Consider the following 18,538-nt stretch of genomic DNA (forward strand, 5'->3'; position numbering starts at 1 on the left):
GTGGGTGGGAAGATCTTCCAACCGTGTTGCAGCGTGGAGAAGGTCTCAGCCAGCCCAGGGAATGGTTCCAATGCAGAGATGATTGCCCATGAGGTGAGTCACACTCTGGGTAGAAATAGGTCCTAGCATCCCTGCCTTAATCTGCCATTGGCTGGGAGGTTCCCAGGAGAAAATGTGACCTTGACCCGAATGGTTTGGCAGATCCTGAAGTTGCAAGCTGCCACTCTGTCCATGCCCTCCAGGAACTGCAGCCTGCCTTTTATTTCCTGCTCCCCAGACCCCCTGCTCTGGCACCACTGTCCTGACTACCTGCCACACACCACACAACCAGCTGTCCATAACCCTCCCACTCCCCACCCCAACCCTGACCTTTGTTCACCTTGTTCTTTCTGCCTGGAATGCCACTTCTCCCCAGTTATACCTCTCAAAATGTGTTTTCAAAGCCCAGCTTAAATGTTACCCCTCTCGGTCACCTTCCTTGATCGCCCCATGCAGACTCAATTGTTCCTTGCACCTGTGGTGCTATTTGTAGGTCAATACTTCCCAAGCTGGCGTATTCTTAGCCACGCTTTTCTCAAAATCTTGCCCCTCAAACCTCAAAACCCACCACAGTGTAGGTACACAGCAAATATTGACTGAAATATTGACCTGTCCCTCAAAGCACCTCGACGCTGTGGACTCCACCGCCTGGAAGGGTTGGAAGCACACAGTCCGTGGTCAATAAATGTTGAATTGTCTGGGCTTCATATGGGCAGGGTGAGGTGGGCAGAGGGTTTTGGGGAGAGGGTGTTTACTGTCATTGGGTATCACCTAAGTGTGGCACCAAGCCAGAGTTTCAAAACTAGAGCACATCTTCCTCTGTTCATATATTCCTCCATGACTTGGAAAGACCCCAAATTTTTTAAGTCATCATTTTATTGCCTCGGTCGACAGATGGGAACTTTTGGGGGGCTTCCCTTTTTAAACCACATTTTTAGGAGTTGGGATTTTGCATTTCTTCATCGCTCGTTCTCCTTATGGGTGTAAGAAGAAATTAAAGAACTCCTCTGGGAGGGGAGCTGTGGGAAATGGCTGAGGATCTCTGGGGTGGGCATAGTTGGGCTAACATCAGAGCTTGGCAGGGATGAGAGTGGGTGGAGAGAACAGAGGAAGAACTGCTGGCCCAGACTCTCTACACACTTTAGATGTCCCTTGGCCACTGTCCCTTATCTGAAGGAGGCTGTGGCTGGGGTGGCCACACCCTCCACTCTTCCCTGGGCTTCTCCTCGGGACACCCTCTACAGTTTTCTTATCAGGGCGAGGGCCATGCGCCTCTGTCTTCTCTATTACTGTGTTCAGTGCAGGTATCAGCAAGGAGGGTTCTAGGCTGAGGCCTTGGCTGTTGGTGATGATTTGGCAGTGGTTGGGAATTCTTAGAGCTTTGTAGTGTGAGGAGGCCAGTTGTAAGGTCAAAGTCCTTATCTCTGGGTTCACAGGCTTATCTTCTGGGGTTGGACCCACCCTCTCTCCTAAGTGGTATCAAATTGTGCATTTGGTGGGCACATAATTCTCATCAAATTCTTTTTTTACCAGTGAAGTTTATGATCCAAACCACTGCTTTAAACCAAAGAAGAATAGCCTTTTTTTTTTTTTTTAAAAAAAAGGGGGGGGGCATGTTTTCCTACAAAAGTCAGATTCTAGTTGGATGATTGGCCCTGAGTAATGTAGACACCAGGGTGATTCCAGAAGGAAGCCCAGACCATCACCTTCACACTGTGATTGTCATCCAGCAGCTTTGCATCCCCCTTAGAATCATAATTCAGAATTTGTGGTTTAGGGACCATAGAGATTCTGCTGGCACAAATCTAGAGAGCTGAACCTCTGAGAGTTGGACCAAGTGGTCTGACGCTCACCTCCAAGAGGACAACCCAGAGACAGAGCACACCCTGCAACTGTGTGGAGGGGAGAAGGGAGCCATGTAGAGCCTGAATATGTAGGCATGTAGGCCTGGAATATCTATGAGAATAGAATATTGCTAGGCTTTTAAATGAATTCCAGCATAGTCATTCTAAACATCCCTACAAACCTGAGTTCTGGGCAGATTCTGGTCTCCAGGGTAATGGTTGTGATGTTCCCTGTAACTGTCAGGGGTGTTCGGGGCATAGCAGCCAACAATGAAGGGAAAGCAAAACAGAAAAGGGGGAAAGTGCGTGAAAAGAAACTTCTCAAAGTAGAGTAAAATATTGAACTAGGTTACAAAAGCACAGAGCTAGAACATGACAGCCTCTCTGATTTTGACAGCCCCTCTACTTTATTTTTTAAGTCCTGGCCACAGTTACAAAGAAGGAGCCGTATCTGTGGAGACTTCCCAAGGGTTACGTAAACGGTTTGGATGGTTATATATTTTTTTAAACAACAGTTTCTGAAAACACTGAAAAAAATCCCACTTATTTAACAGTCTGATGTCTGAGCCAGCCCCGGGAGTCCCTGGGAGACCTTACAGAATCACTTCCTCCTGACTATAGTGGGGGCAGGGCCTTGGCTACGTCAGGAAGCTCATTGAGAGACCAGAGGAGCAAGAGCCGGATCTTCAGATTGTTCCTCATAAGGACAGCTCTGTCTTGTCACCAGCGGAGAGTGAGGACCCAGGATGCAGCAGACATAGGGCTTCTGGGGACATGGCCTTTTTAGGAGGGCACATGTGCTCCAGGCCACTCTGCCCACTTGAGATCTGGTATGATGATAGAAACAGGGTTCCTGGGCCCCTAAGTCATGGTGGGAATCTTCTCTTCTTTGTTAAGGTCTTAGGAACCTCAGTGGCCTCAAGGGTTTCTCAGATCTGAGGGGCTGGGTTTCATCTGAGAAATGCTTGTGTCTTTGGACACATCCTAGTCACTAACTCCTGTCTTCACTCCAGTAGCCTCTGAAAAGTATCTAGACTACTGGTATCTAGAAAAAAGTATCTAGAAAAACTGGTTGTATGCACCAGTGGGAGTGGCTTAAAGGAAGCAAGAAGGTCCTCGTGCTTCATTGTCATCCTCCCCCCACTCAAATTTTAACTATACCTCAAGTTTGCCATTAGAAATATATTTTCACTTAAGTATTCTTCTTCCCAAGATGTTATTTTGGAAGTGTAGTTAGCTAAAGATGCGTAACTCATTAATGCAAATTAGCTTTATTAAACCGATGCTTTCTATTTAAAGAGGTCCTGGTCCAGTGGTTCTTAGTCTTTTTGAGGTCTCACAGCCCTTCCAGAATTCAAGGAAATAGATGTACAAACATTCAGAATTTTACATACCATTTGGGGATCTCAAGGACCCCTTGATTGACCCTGCTCTGGAGTTCTGAGTTTTGTGAGAGGGTGGTACATGGGAAGAGGTGGTGGGGAGGGGTGGGGAACAGGTGCAAACAAGGAACCTGGGTGCTGCTAGAGATCACTTGTGGTTTTCCCCAAGGCTAGTAACGTGGACAAGTTAGAAATGAATGTCTGTCACCCAGCTGTGGTCCCTGCCCTGCCCTAGAGAGAAGGTATGCTTCTGTCAGCAGTGGTGTTGGGGACTTGTGCACCACTTCTGTCAGCTCCCAAGGCCGTGTGCAGTATATCTCCATTGAGCTGGATGGGGAGAAAACCATCCCAGGGACTCTAGAGCTGGCTTTCTCCTAGAGGTCACAGAAGGTGGCTTGTGTCCATCTGTTGAGCTGGGGTCCTCTTGACAAGGTGACAGGGGCCACACTAACCTTCTACTGCCACCCCCCAGCAGAAGTGGGGGCTTGATCACTCCAGACTATATATTATAACCTTGACTCTGAGATCTGTTTTATTTTCTTTGGGGAAGTCAGTTTTACAAATCAGCTTGTGATTCCCTGGGTATTGTTCTGTTCAAACTAGGGGAAACATGGGGAAAGTTTTTGGATCCAGACTTCATTCGAAAGCATCACAGGGGATTTTGGAAGTGATGCAGCAGAGCGAAACAAGCATAGTGATCATTTGTAGTCCCGTGCTTGTTATGTGAAGCTCCTTATGCTGTGGTGACTCAAGGAGGCAGAATTTCCCCTTCTTGAGCCAGCTGGACAAGTGTCAACACTTCTGTCTTTGCAAGCTCTGGCACAGAGGAGGAGGAGCAGGGCCTGGATTAAGGGAAGTCTGCAGGCACTGGGGGATTGGGTCCAGTTTAACACACATGAAATTAGGTGGTCCTTCTCTTGAGCCAGTCAGCCAGGTTCCCCCTGCCCCACAGAGCCATCTGCAACACCTGGCATGGCACCCCATCCAAACTGGACACCAGCACATGTTTGTTAAACTGATCAGAGACTCACCTCTCACCTCCATCCCGTCCCAGAACAAATCCCAGGCTTTGCACGTCACACTCAAGCAGGCATACCCTCATGATCAGAACCAGTTTTTCCCACACTCACAGTCCGACTTTCTCCATTACTTCTTTGTGTTTTCTAGTATTAGTGATTGTTGGTATTATTTCTGTGTCCACTGGATTTCTTGATATTAAAATAAAGATTTCTTAAACAGGATACACGAAGTGCTAGTCATAGATGAAGTGTATGATAAATTGACCTTTCATGAACTTTTGTTCATCAAAAATTACCAGTGAAAGAGTGAAAAGGCGTGTCACAGATATTTTCAGTAATGTACCTGACAGAGGACTTATATTTAGAATGTAAAAATAATTCCAGCAAGTCAATCAGAAAAAGACAAAATAGGCAAAAGTCTGGATCAGCAACATCTTAAAACTGCATATGTATATAGTCAATAAGCAAATTAAAATTTATAAGATATGCTATATACCGACCCAAAGGACTGAGACTTAAGATTGATAATACCAAATATTGGCAGACCCTCATATACTCCTGGCAGAAATATCATGTGGTAAAATGTGTAGCAGTACCTACGAAAGCTGGGATTATACCCATTTCATAAACTATCGATTTTGCTTCGCGTATACACTCAAGAGGAGTGAATGCATGTGTCCACCAGTGTCTGTAGTATTTTTATTCACAGAAGTCCCAAAGTGGAAACAGCGCAAATCTTCATCAGTCATGGAATGGAGAAATAAATTTTGTCATATCCATACAATGAAACACATCAGAGCAATCTAAAAAAAGAACAATGATGAAACAGAACAACATAGATGAATCTCACAGGCATGTTGAACGAAATCAGCCAGACATCAGAAAAGGGTGTATTATATGATTTGGTCCTCCTGAAGGATAGGACCACACTTTTCATCTCTGAAACCCCAGTGCCTGGCACAGTTCTTGTCACATATAGCCGGCTCTCATGTGATGTTTGTTGACAAGGTGAGTGAAGTAAGGCCCTTACTCCTAAAGGTGCCTTCAGAGTAATGTTTGTGTATGCATGAGAGTGGAATCCATCTGGGAGGCAGTTAACAAATGCTCACAATTTGCTGTAAAATGAGGCAGAAAACGCCTGCTGTAAAGAGGAGCAAAACTGAAGCCCTTTCATGAGAATGAGGAGGGGAATGGCAGAGGAGCTGTGTGTTCTGGGAAGAGACACTCACAGGTGCTGGGGGACTAGGAGGGCTTCCTGAAAGGGATAGTATTGTGCTGAACTTTAAAAGTGGGTTGAGATGACAAGAGGCAGAAGAGGCCTGGGAAGGGCAGCCCAGGCTCAGGGAGTCCCATAGCCAGGTAGTTCTTGAGCCTCAGTGCGAGTCAGAATTGCCTGGAGGCCTTGTGAAATCCCAGGTGGCTGGACCCCACCCCAAAGACTCTGATTGAGCAGGTCTGGGGCAGGGCCTGAGACTTTGCATTTCTAGCAAGTGCCAGGTGATGTGGATGCTGCTGGTCTAGAAGCCACACTTTGAGACCCACTGACTTAAGCAAAGCCAGCTGGTCAAGCCAGTTGCATCACACCTGAGCCACAGTATTAAGTAAGCCAATGGAAAGATGGCAGCGGGGTGTGAACAGGTATAGTGGGCCGTGACCTGGAGGCTGAGGAATTTAGATGTAACACTGTACGCTTAATTTAAGGCCAGCCACAGGGATGGACATGTGTAATGACCGGTTTCTGGGATGTCCCTCTTCCAGGGTGTGGGTACCCTCAGCGTGAAGCTTAAAGCTATATAGATTTGTGTGTGATAGATTCATACCGCATTTGGCCTTGTAGAGGCCATCTACAAGCTCTGAGCAGAGCACATCTACAGAGGGAGATTCCGTTTACACTGATGGGCAAACAAGGATTGAAAAAAGGCATCATTTTATTTTCAATTTTTTAATTGTATTTTTTAAATTTAATTCCAGTATGTTTAACATACGGTATTATATTAGTTTCAGGTGTACAATATAGTGATTCAACACTTTTGTGTATCACTCCGCTAGTCCTCATCACAGTGAGTTCCCTCCTTAATCCCCATCACCCATTTCACCCATCCCCCCACCCACCTCCCCTCTGTTAACCACTATTTTGTTCTTTAGAGTTAAGAGTCTGTTTCTTGGTTTGTCTCTCTTGCTCTTTTTTTGTTCCCTTTGCTTGTTTGTATTGTTTCTTAAATTCCACATATGAGTGAAATCATGTTTTTTGTCTTTCTCTGACTTATTTTGCTTAGCACGATACTGTTTGGCTCCATCCATGACATCACAAATGGCAGATTTCATTCTTTTGTATGGCTGGATAATATACATATATATACATATGTATACGTATATACACACACGTATATGTATACATATGTATATACATATATGCATATATGCATATATATACATACATACATACATATACATATACATACATACATATACATATATATGCACCATATCTTTACCCATTCATCTATTGGTGGACACTTGGGCTGCTTCCATAATTTGGCTATTGTAAATAATGCTCCTGTAAACATAGGGGTGCATGTGTCCCTTTGAATTAGTGTTTTTGTGTTTTGGGGGTACATACTCAGTAGTGTGATTACTGGATAGTAGAGTAGTTCTATCTCTAACTTTTTGAGGAACCACAGTGGCTGAGGATTCCCCTTTTTCCACATCCTCACCAACACTTGTTTCTTGTGTTTTTTATTTTAGCCATTCTGACAGGTGTGGGGTGAGATCTCATTGTAAGTTTCATTTGCATTTCCCTGATGATAGGGGATGTTGAGCGTCTTTTCATGTGTCTCTTGGCTATGTGGATGCAAAAAGACATCATTTCAAACATGCAACAGCAAGAGTATAGCCATCTGGTACATGCACACTATGGTAATGGCAGGTGGAAAAAGAATCTGCTGATCTGACCATTCAGGCAAAAGCATCAGTTTTACTCTCAATAAAGAGATACTTGCTCTAGATTTTTCTTTCTTGTGGCCCACAGCCCTCCCAAATTCCCGAGGACAAAGATGTCACACCACATACCCAGTCCATTTCTATTGCCAGAGAGATACCTAGATCCTGGAGGTTTCCCCCAAAAGGTCTCTCTGTGGCTGAGGAAGGGAGAGATAGTCACTTGGGTGCAGTTTGGGGAGGGAGGTCAACTCTTAATGCCTCAGGTGAAGAGTCCCTGACCCTCCCCAGGGTTGTCCCTGTCAGGACACCAGACCAGTCGGACAGGCCCTTTCCTGGATGACCCTGGCATGAAAAGCAGATGCCATCTGTCATCTTGGGTACTGGCTTCCAGTTATACCTCCAATAAACTACATTAAGTGGCTGCCAGCTCTCTGCAAAGCAATCTACTGGGTGTGGTAGAGACACAGATGAATCAGCCACAGACCTGCCCTCGAGAAACACACAGTTTAATACGGGGAGGGAGACAGAGAGAGTGGCCATTCCCAGTATTAAAAACCCTTCTTCCTGGTTTCTTGTTTCCTCCCCTTCACATCCCTGGCCTAGGTCTAGCCACTTTCTCTCCCTCACTTGCCAGCATTGGAGGCTGGGGCCTGTCACCATTCACCAGGATCCTGGGGTCACAGAGATGAGTAAATCAAGATTTGGTCCGGTGGGGAGCCTTTCCCGCCCCACAGCTGGGGATAGGGGAGCTCCGAGCAGGTGCCCTGCAGCCACTCCCCCTGCTGTGGGGGCCATGACCCTCAAGCTCTGGGCTGAGGAAACCCAAATCCCCTTCCTGGCTGGGTTCCACATTGATAAAGGGAACCTGGGAACCCCTGCATTTTCATCAGCCTGTCCCAGACCAGTCAAATCACAGGTCTTTGGGGGTTGCAGCTGCAGCTCACATGATTATCCACAGGAAGATGAGATGGGGCTCAGACGAATGTCAGTGCCCTGCTGATTTCCCAAGTACCTCCTTTTTCTTGGAGTCCTGCCTGCCTTTTCCCTCAGGGACATGGAAACTGGTTTGCTTCTTCCTCACTACCCCCATCCCCAACTCCCATTTACAAGAGAATCACATAGAAGAGAGCAGGGACCTGGAAATCAGAACCAGATTTAGATCTTACTCTGCAAAGCACCTAATCTTTCTGAACCTCAGTTTCCTTAAATGTAGAATGGTGGGGGCGCCTGGGTAGCTCAGTCGGTTGGGCGTCTGACTTCGGCTCAGGTCAAGATCTCACACTCTGCGAGTTTGAGCCTTGCATCGAGCTCTATGCTGACAGCTCAGAGCCTGGAGCCTGCTTCCAATTGTGTGTCTCCCTCTCTCTCTGCCCCTCCCCTGCTCATGCCCTGTCTCTCTCTGTCTCAAAAATAAATAAAAACATTAAAAAAAAATTTTTTTTTAAATGTAGAATGGTGATAACAACCTTGCTTACTTCATAGTATTATTCAGAGGCGCAGAGGATACGGAAGCAAAATTCTTGTCCTTTTAGCTGCCCTGAACCCTAACAAGGGAGTTGGACAAGCAGACACACACAGTGCAATATGTACCAGACCAGAGGCTTGTCTGGGCAGCAAATAGTGAGCAGAGTGGAGGCAAGCTAATTTTATCTAGTAAGGGGAAACGGCAGGGCTTCCTGTCCATGCCATGGGATGTGGGGTATGGAAGCAAGTTTCCAGAGCTTTGGACTGGTGTTTGTTGAATACCAGACACTATATTATTTTACCCATGTTTTATTTAGTCCTCACAACAACCCTCTGAGGTAGGTTTCATAGATAAGCAAACTGAGGCTTAGAAAGGATCATGCATTGGGGCCCCTGGGTGGCTTAGTCAGTTGAGCATCTGACCTTTGATTTTGGCTCAGGTCATGATCCCAGGGTTGTGAGATGGAGCCCTGCATCAGCCTCTGTGCTGAGCATGGAGCCTGCTTAAGATTCTCTCTCTGTCTTGCTCTGCCCTCTCCTCGGCTCACTCTTTTTCTCAAATTAAACAACAAAAAAGAATCATGCATTGCCTTGGCATAGTATTTATTGAACATTTACTAGTTGTGTTGCAGATATAACAGTACACAAAACAGACTCAAGTCCCCCACTTATGGAGCTTGCATTCCATAGGTAAAGTCACTTACCCACAATGAGACTGGAATGTGCCAGAGCCAGGATTCAAACCCAGGTCTGGTGGCCTCCTGGGCTTGTTCTTTTCCCACCTTACCCCCCGCAACTCACTGCTCCTCAGGACACTCCTCTCATACGGGGCATAGACTGCCCCTGCCAGCCCTTCTGGGGAATTCAAGGGTTCAGGAGCAAGGCTGGGTCAGAGATAGGAGAGGAGCTGCCATTTCTGTAGAACCTTCTGTGTTCCAAGCCTTCCCTGGCAACTCCCCCCCCCCCCCCCAAAGAAAGGCTGAATGCCTGATCTCTTGGATATTTTCCCCAGGGAGGGATGGAAAGGGGAGCTTCCCCAAGGGGATTTCAAGGGAAGGCGGGAGTGCTCTTTATGCTTGCATCAGAAGGAGACACCCTCTTCTTGGCTCAGGTGGGGAATCCCTCTGTTTTTCACTGGGTTTAAGAGAGGCCTATTGTTTTCCTATTGTTTAGGCCCTCAAGGGAGGAAAACTCAGGACCAGGGTATATCTGAGGATTGCATCAGCTTTTGGCATCTGAGTGAGCTCTGGCTCCTTGGTACTTGGCTCAGCTCTGCCCTTCGACTGTCCTCAGCTTCAGGCTGCTTCCTGATGCCATGAGACCCATGACACTCCCACTGGCCAGTGATGGTTTCTTTTAACCCAAGAAAATAATCAGTGATTTGCAAACCCAGTCCACTAAGGGAGGGAAAAAAAGATGCAAGATTGTTTACTATAGCATCTACTCCTAGTAGCAGTCACTTGGAAATGATCTAAATGGCCGGTGTTTGGGGTTTAAATAAAGTATGGCAAAAGTATGCATTCAATGGAATGCTGTATAGCCTTTAAAAATCATCATGTAGGGTCTCCTGGATGGCTCAGTCAGTTGAGCGTCTGACTTCGGCTGAAATCATGATCTAGCAGTTCCCAAGCTTGAGCCCCCAAGTCTGGCTGGAGCCTGCTTCGGATTCTGTGTCTCCCTCTCTCTCTGCCCCTCCCCTGCTCACGCTCTGTCTCTCTGTCTCTCTCTCAAAAATAAATAAACATTAAAAAATTTTTAAAAATCATCATGTAGAAGATTAAATGACATCAGAAGAGTGCTTATAATAGGTTTAGTCAAAATTCATAACTGAAACAGTGTACACAGAACAGAATGGACAACCTGATCTCATTTTTAAACACTATATGTATGTATGCATAGAAAACTGTCTATAAGGATGCATACCAAGTGTGAAGAGTAGTTATCTCTGGGTGGTAGGATTGTAAGTGATTTTTTTTTCCTCTTTTCAATATTTTCCAATTCCTTCAGTGAAAATGCATGTCTTCTGTAATCATGGAGCAAAAATCCCACAGTATATATTAGAGAAGAGAAAGAGAATGTCTCCTTTTGGCCCTGTGCTTAGATGACCACAGGCCCCAGCCAGCTCTGGGAGATCTGAAAGCCCAAGAAGAGTGGGGTAGGGGCCAGCTTGAGAACTAGCTGGGTGCCATCTCCCAGAGAGGCTGCCTGACCACACAGTCTGGCTGAAGGAGGCCCCTCCCATGCTTTCTCCCCCTCTCACACCCATTTTATTGTCTTCATTGCATTTGTCCACATCTGAAATGACCTGCCTGTGCATCTGTCTCTTGGGTGATTATCTCCACCACCACAAAGCAAGCTCCATGAGACCAGGGACACTGCCTATCCTGTTCCCTTTGATTTCCCATCAGCACCAGGGGCCCAAGTGAGATCTTGGTTTGTAAGTGGCAGAGGGCATACTCAGCAGCCCCAAGCTGTGGGCATTGATCTTAAAGCCACAGGTGACAGTGAGAAAATGGGAACTACTTCATGTAAGTTTGGAAAAAGGCAGATAGGTGGCTCACGGGGCCAGAACTGGAGGAAGCTCAGTGACCTGGAGAACCTGGTTCAGCTTGGTGACCATGGCTGCCACTGACACGTGTTGGGGGAGTGTGGCTTTGTGCGTTATATTTTACAAACTAGTGGAGTGAAGGTAGAAGCAATTTATCTGATCATCACTTACCCCTTTGCTTTCCAGTCTCCTGCTGCTGCCAGCTCACTCTGTCCTTCAGGCTGATGACTTCAGCTCTTCTCTTTTGAGCCTGTTGCAGTCAGGTTCCCATCCCAAAACCATTCCACTGAATCTGCCCTCGACCCAGATCAACTGTGACCCTATGATGCTAAATCCAAGGATTAATTCTGTGTCTTGACCTATCACAATGGATTGCTCCATCCTCCTTGAAACCCTTTCTCCTGGTTTCTCTCCTACTGTACTTGCTACTCCTTCTCTGTCTTTTTTGCTGAATAATTGAATGGGACTCATTCCTTAGACTGACCGTTTCCCTACTGACAGTCACCCCCTTGGTGATCTCATCCTGGGTCATTGCTTTAAAGAGCTATGTGATGAGTATTTGCAAGTCTTCATTTTGGGCCTGGATCTCTCCCCTGAACTCATATATCCAACCTGCCCACAGGGCTCTCCAACTGTCTAAAAGGCATCTCCTACTTAACATGTCCAAAACCAAGTTCCTTATCTTCCCCCAAACATGCTCCATCAGTAGGCTTCTGCAAGGCAGATAATGGCAATTCTGGACTCCCATTTGCTCAGGCCAAAAATCTCAGAGCCCTATCTGAATTCTTTATTTCCAATCTACTTCTAATCCATGAGCAATTCCTGTTGGCTCTACTCAATAGAATCTGATCATATCTGAATACCTCCATGCTGCCTCTCTAGTCCAAGTTATCGGTGTCTCTTGCCACAATTTCTGCAATAACCTCCTAACTGGTTGGTTCTACCTGTGCTGCCCAGTTTATTCTCAACACAGCATCCAGAGTGGCATTGTTAAAATGTGAGTCACATCATTGCAATTCTCTGTGTAAACTCTCCAGTGGCTCCCATCTGAGTCAAAGCTCAAGGTCATTCAAGGGCCTTCTTTTAGTGCCCTACATGTTCAGAGCTTTGCTGCCTCTCTGATTCTCTTTCTTACTTCCCCTTCACTCACTCTCCTCTGGCCACCTCACCCTTTCCCACTGATCTGTACCATGTCAGGCAGGCTCTCACATCTGGACTTTTGTACATGCTGTTCCCTCCACTTGGAAATCTTCTTTCCTATTAAATGTAAGGGTCCTTGCCCTCATTTCTTTCAGGTCTTTGGTCATAATTCACCTTCCCTGGCCATACTGTTTAGAATTTGGTACACTTTCCCACCTGCTCCATAGCTCCCTTCCCCTTCTCTGCTCTATTCTTCCTCCAGAGCACTTTCCTCTCCTGACTACTATATATTATATATATATATTTTTTCTTTCTTTGGTTGTTGATCTCCCCTAGTAGACTGCAAGCTCTCTGAGGGCAGGGTTTTTATCTGTTTTGTCTCCTGCTGTGTCTCCAGGGCCTGAAAACAGTGCCTGGCATATAGTTGGTGTCAAATAAATATCCGATGAATGGATATATGACTAAAAATACATGAAAGGATGACTTACTGTTTATAAAAGGCCTTTGAGACAAGGTAGAAAGATCACTGAGTTTCCTGCTGGCATAGGAGCATTAATAGACTCGGTGTGAAAGAAATGCCCCAAGTAGAGAATGCGCCTCTGTGGAAATCATGATGCCTGTGTTTGACCTGGGCCAGCGTGCAGCCAGCTCACACCTCAGTGGCTTCCGAAGAACTCACCACAGATGAGCACACCCCACTTCATTTCCACCCAGGCCTCTTTTACCCCAAGGCCTGCCCTCAGCACACTGCCTCAATCATTTACTTTCCTTTTTTTTCCAGGTGCCAGGGTTTGCAGCCTATTGGAGGAAAACAACATCAAGGTAAGAGAACAATAAGACTGTGTCTCTTTTGGGACTTCCCAACTTAAAGGGCCTTGGAAGATATTCAAGGAAGACTAGAGTATTGAAAGTGTTGGCAGCTGGGTAACACAGGGGACTCGTGTTGACTTCCTGGGTAGAGTGTGGGCACTGGGAACAGTGAGTCCAGCTCAGTGTTGAGCTGTGAATCATCAGAGGTGGCTGCAAGGTCTTTAGACCCAAGAAGACCTCCCCCAAACCAGTCATTTGTGCCCACAGCCTGGCTCTCCTGCTCTGCTTTCCTTACCTCCCTCCAGGCCTCTGTCCTTCATCCCTCGCTCTTCTGCCAAACCTACTGAAGTCGGGGTGTCCTGGGTTTTTGTTTTTGTTTTTGTTTTTTTCAGCAAGGATGGTTTAGGTCTAGATCCAGAGAAATATAGGATGCTTCCTGCCTAGGAGTTATCTGATTCTGTGTTAAATGTGGTCTAAATTTCAAAGAGTGAAAACACTCAGTAAATAATGGATGGTAGGGAAATGTGTACCAATGTGTGTGTACTGCTGACTTGATTCAAAAAGGGGCTTTTTAAAACCAGTGTTAAAAATGTGTCCAGGCTTTGACCAGGCAATTCTACTTTTTGGAATTTATCCTAGGAAAATAATCACAGTTGTGCAAAGGTATATGTGCAAAGGTTATATATTTATAACCACATTGTTTTATAATAGAAAAAAAAAAGAGAAAGAAACATTGGAAAGCCCAAGAAAAAGGAATTGGTCCTTTAAAACCTGGCACATCCACACAAGGGCACATCATGCAGCAGAATGACCTAGGTGTATACTTACTGGCAAGAAAGACATTTGCATATATTGCTAAGTAAAGGGAAAAAAAAGGAAAAAGAAAAAATGAATAAAGCTTACAAAACATGCAAGGCAAGTGGCTTGGGACTCAGGCTGGAGGGTTGAAATCCAGATCAGTCTCTTAACCCGTGTGGGAACTCAGGCAAGTGATGTGATCTCCCTGAGCCTCTACTACCTGCCAGTAAAATGGGCATAATAACATGGTTGCAAGAACTGGGTGGGATTAACACATCTAAAGGCCTCAGCACAGGGTCCGGCCTGGGTTGAGGGCTCAGCAGCTGGGTACCCAGATGAGATGTGAACCAGTAATATTTCTGCCAGTGTATAAGCCTGGAAACATTCTGGAAATTCATAGACAAGTAATGGTTTTATTTGGCTGGTAGAATTGTGGGTGATTTTTAATATTTTCTTATTTTTCTACAAGGAATACTTGTTACTTATTTAACAATGAGGTAATTTTTAAAAGAAGTAACAATGGGAAAGATTTAAAGAAAAAAAAAAAACCCTGCCTTGCTTTGGGCAGGCAAGCCAGCTGAGCAGCCCCTGGGGCAAAGCCCTGAAGGAATGAAGGAGAGGCAGGAAGGAGAGGGAAGGGGGAGGGAGGTGGGTGAAGGAAAGAACAAAAAGGACCCTTAGACCTGACGGCTGGTGCCCAAGGAGATGTACCTCAGAGTTAAGATTCAAACCCTACAGGCATGTTCCCCACTTTGACAGCTCCTGGGGAGGTCGTGGTAGGAGATACGGTGACTCAAGTCCCATCTGCCCCATGAGATGATGAGGAGTGTGTGCAGCCACCTCTGGCAGCTGAGCACATGACAGGAGGGGCCCTGGGCCTTCAGAAACCCAGCATATTGTCCACATCCAGAGTAGGAGAGACAGGAAATCCTAGTGAATTCCTAAATTCCTAAAAGGATGACTAGCTCCCCTTTCCTTTGGCAGCCTGGCAGGATCCACGCTCAAGAGCAGGATTTCCCAAGCAAATACAGCCTGCTGGGAAAGGGAGCCAGTGACTGGTGACCCCCAAAGATTTACTTGCCAGCTCCTATCCCCACCCCCACCCACATCAATGAGGTGCCAATTTATTCAGCATTTCTTGGGGCAGGGATCATCCACCTAAGTGAATTCTCCAAGTAATCAAACTCAGTCCCATCACATTGCAATGTTTAATTAATTTGTTTTATCAAAATCATGCATGCATATGGTTTATATATCAACAGTACAGGAAGCTTGTAATAAGGATTGCCTCCTTACCTTTCTTGGTGCTTTTCTCTCTCTAGAGAAGCCTCTTTCTACTCTTCATTAGTTCCTATTTCTGTTCATACTGTTATTTCTTGATTTGCCAACTTTAGACATCTGTTGACTTCTTGTGGGAGACAAAAATTAAGCTTTCCTACAAAGCTACTTCCAGTTCTCCTCCCTCCATCTCCCAGTAAGAAGATAACATGATTTTTGGTTGACTCAGTAGTGACTGCAGACACATTATTCACTGCTGAACTAAGTGGTGTGTTACGTGTCCTTGAGGTCTCGGGGGAAAATATCTTATATCTTTGATAATTTTCTCCCCTTTATTTTACCTGTTGGTAAACTGCTAACTGCTGTTACCAGTTGGTAAACTGGTAAACTGGTAAATTGGTAACTGGATTACTCTTCTGATATTCTTATATTTTTTATTTCCCTTCCCTTTGCCTTTTGGGTCTACTTTCTTGGGAAACTTTACTTGACTTTATCCTCCAACCATTCTGCTGATTTTGTAATTGTGGCCTTCATATTTTTAATATACAAATATTCATGTTTTCTGTGCCTTTTTTCATAATATCACATTCTTGTTCTATAGATATGGTATTGCCCTCTTATCTCTCTGAAGGAGTTATTTCTTTTTCTTTTGTTTATTTGTTTTGTTTTAATATTCTTCTTTTCTCTTTGTTGCCTTTATATCCACCTAGCTACTTTTTGTTTGTTTTCTCTCTTTCATGTTGGAGGCTTTCCTCAAATGTCACATGTCGTGGCTGCCTGTTAATATTTATGAATGAATGATGCAATAAAAAGTATGAATCAAACTGTGTGTTTGGGAACAACCTATCAGCTGGGGCTTTGCTATAGGTAGCAAGCCAGCCTTTTCGTTAACAAGCCTCAAAATGCCACACTCTTCTCTGAAGCTAGGTTTCTCGACCTTGGTGCTGTTGATATTTTAGGACAAACAGTTCCTTATTGTCAGGGGCTCTTGGGCACTGTCGAGTGTTTAACAGTATCCCTGAAGTCTACGTCCAGATGCCAGTAGCAGCCTCCCTTCATGGAGTTGTGATAACCAAAAATGTCTATCAACATTGCCAGATGTCACCTGTGGCCCAGATCACCCCTTTGAGAACCACTACTTGAGCCATTCTGCTTTTCAAGAGAAGCACTCTGACTCCTTGTTCCCGTTACTTATTACTGCATAACAAATCACCCCAGAACTTAGTAGCATCAACAACAGCCGTTTTGTTATTCTGCAAGTCAGAAATTCAGAAAAGGCACAGCTCTTCTCTGCTGCACCACGTCTGGGGCCCTGGTTAGGATGACTGAAATGACTGGAGACTTGCGTAGCTGGGATTTAGAACAGCTGGGGCTGAAAGATCCACTTTCAAGATGGTTCTCCACTTGGCAGGGATAGCAGGAAGCCTGGACTCAGCTGGGACTGGTGACTGGGGAGACTGCACATGGCCTCTCTAGCATCCAGCCTGGGAGTTGGGCCTCTTATGTGGTGGCTCAGGGCTCCAGTGTGAATGCTCCAGCCAGCAACATGGGCGCTGCATGGCTTTCTGCAGCCTGGCCTTGGAAGTCACATGGCATCACTTCCACTGTAGTCACAAGACTACATAGATTCAGGGAAGGAGACTGACACCCACTTCTCAGAGGAAGATGTGTCAGAAAAATTTGCAGCCATGTTTGAAATTCGCCACACTCCAGAATGGGGTGATATATGCCTGGGGCATGGTGCAGTGTGAAGAGTGGGGACATTGACTCTCACCCTTCATTCTCCAGACTTTGCCCTCATCCCCCATTTGCAGCCTTGTGTTCATCTGCCATCTCTTCTGCCTGAGCCTCTCCTGTTCAGGGTCTTCAGTCACCTGCTATGTGGGATGGAGTGTGAGGTGGGATCTAGGAGGATATCCCTGGTTCCTTACCCCACTGCTTCCTATACCTGACCACCACCATCATAATACTTAATTTCCCTCAAGTCTGAGTTGCTCCAGGTTCTGAGGGTGAAGGGGCTTGCCTCCTGGCAACATCCCCTTCTGCAGTCCCTAGGAGACCAGCTTCCTCCACCTGCTTTCTGCCTTTCTGGAGTGTGCTAAAATCTTATCCATTGATGTCTCTTTTACCATTCTCTTTGCACTTGAAGGGTTATACCTTTCTTTTCTTTTTTAAATTTATATCTAATTTATTTTTTAAGTTCTTATTTAAATCCCAGTTAACATACAGTGTAAAATTATTTTCAGGTGTACAATATAGCGATTCAACACTGCCATACCTCACCTGGTGCTCATCATGACAAGTGCACTCCTAATGCCCATTGCCTATTTCACCCATTCCCCCCACTATACCATTTTATTTCTTGACTGGCATTTTAGCAGCACTTCAGGAGAGAAAGAAGATTAGGACATGTGACTGACCTGACGTGTTAACTGTAAGCCCTGTTGTACTTCTTTTGGAATGAGATACATCTCTACCTTGTGTTATCATCTTCCCTGCCCTGAAAGCTCTGTTCAGTAGTGCAGTGACCACATTCAACCCTTTGCTGGTAATTCAGAGTCATGTTTATAAACATACTTGTGTACCTTGGAATTATTAGGCTATGTAGAGCAATTTGTCCCTCCATGATAGGGACCAGGATCACTGCATTTAAATCCCTTGAACCCTTTTTGTGGTCATCTCTGTCTCGGGCTGTCTCTTGTCCCATTTATTTATGGTGAGAATGCCACATTACAGCACATTAAGTTCTAATCAACTGTTTTTCAATGGCTAAACCTGACGACAGTGCACGGGATCCCTGGCCCCACCCATTTTCTACCCTTCCCCACACCTTGCAGGATTTGACCTTTGTGGAATTTATCAACCAGTGCTTCCAGTTGGGTTTGGCCAATAGAAAGTCCCTGCAGGACCCTGGAGGATAATGTTAGGTGCTTTAGGATACTTTATCCCATTCACCTTACTTGCTAGGCCTCAGTCTGCTGGGTCTGTGTGCTTCACCCTTCAGGCACAACCCCTGTGGCAGCCCTCCCCTCCAGGCTTGTCTAGGTTCCTGTAACCACTCCCTTGCCCTCCTCCCTTCAGGTAGGAGGTAACAGCTCCCTCACTGGTGTTGGCTCCAGGGTGCTTCTCTTTCCCTTGTCCTTTGCCTCAGTTCTGCTCACCTTGTCCTTCTTTAAGGTCCCCTCTGTTACCTGTGCAGTGTGTATCTGTTTCCCACTGGGACTCTGACCATACAGAAACTTTTTCTGATTTGCTTCTAAAATAAGAATAGTCCCT

General features: G+C 45.6%; 1 protein-coding gene across 1 annotated transcript in view; it reads left to right on the forward strand.

Moving 5' to 3' along the window:
- The window catches only part of LOC115516101, a 69,269-nt gene that overhangs the window by 28,229 nt on the left and 22,502 nt on the right, over window positions 1-18,538 (forward strand). Inside the window, exon 4 of the mRNA XM_030318529.1 lies at window positions 13,158-13,198. Coding sequence (XP_030174389.1) covers window positions 13,158-13,198 — 41 coding nt within the window. The remainder of the gene's footprint in view (window positions 1-13,157; window positions 13,199-18,538) is intronic.

Source organism: Lynx canadensis, chromosome A1 (assembly GCF_007474595.2).
Source record: "Lynx canadensis isolate LIC74 chromosome A1, mLynCan4.pri.v2, whole genome shotgun sequence".
NCBI classification, from domain to species: Eukaryota; Metazoa; Chordata; class Mammalia; order Carnivora; family Felidae; genus Lynx; species Lynx canadensis.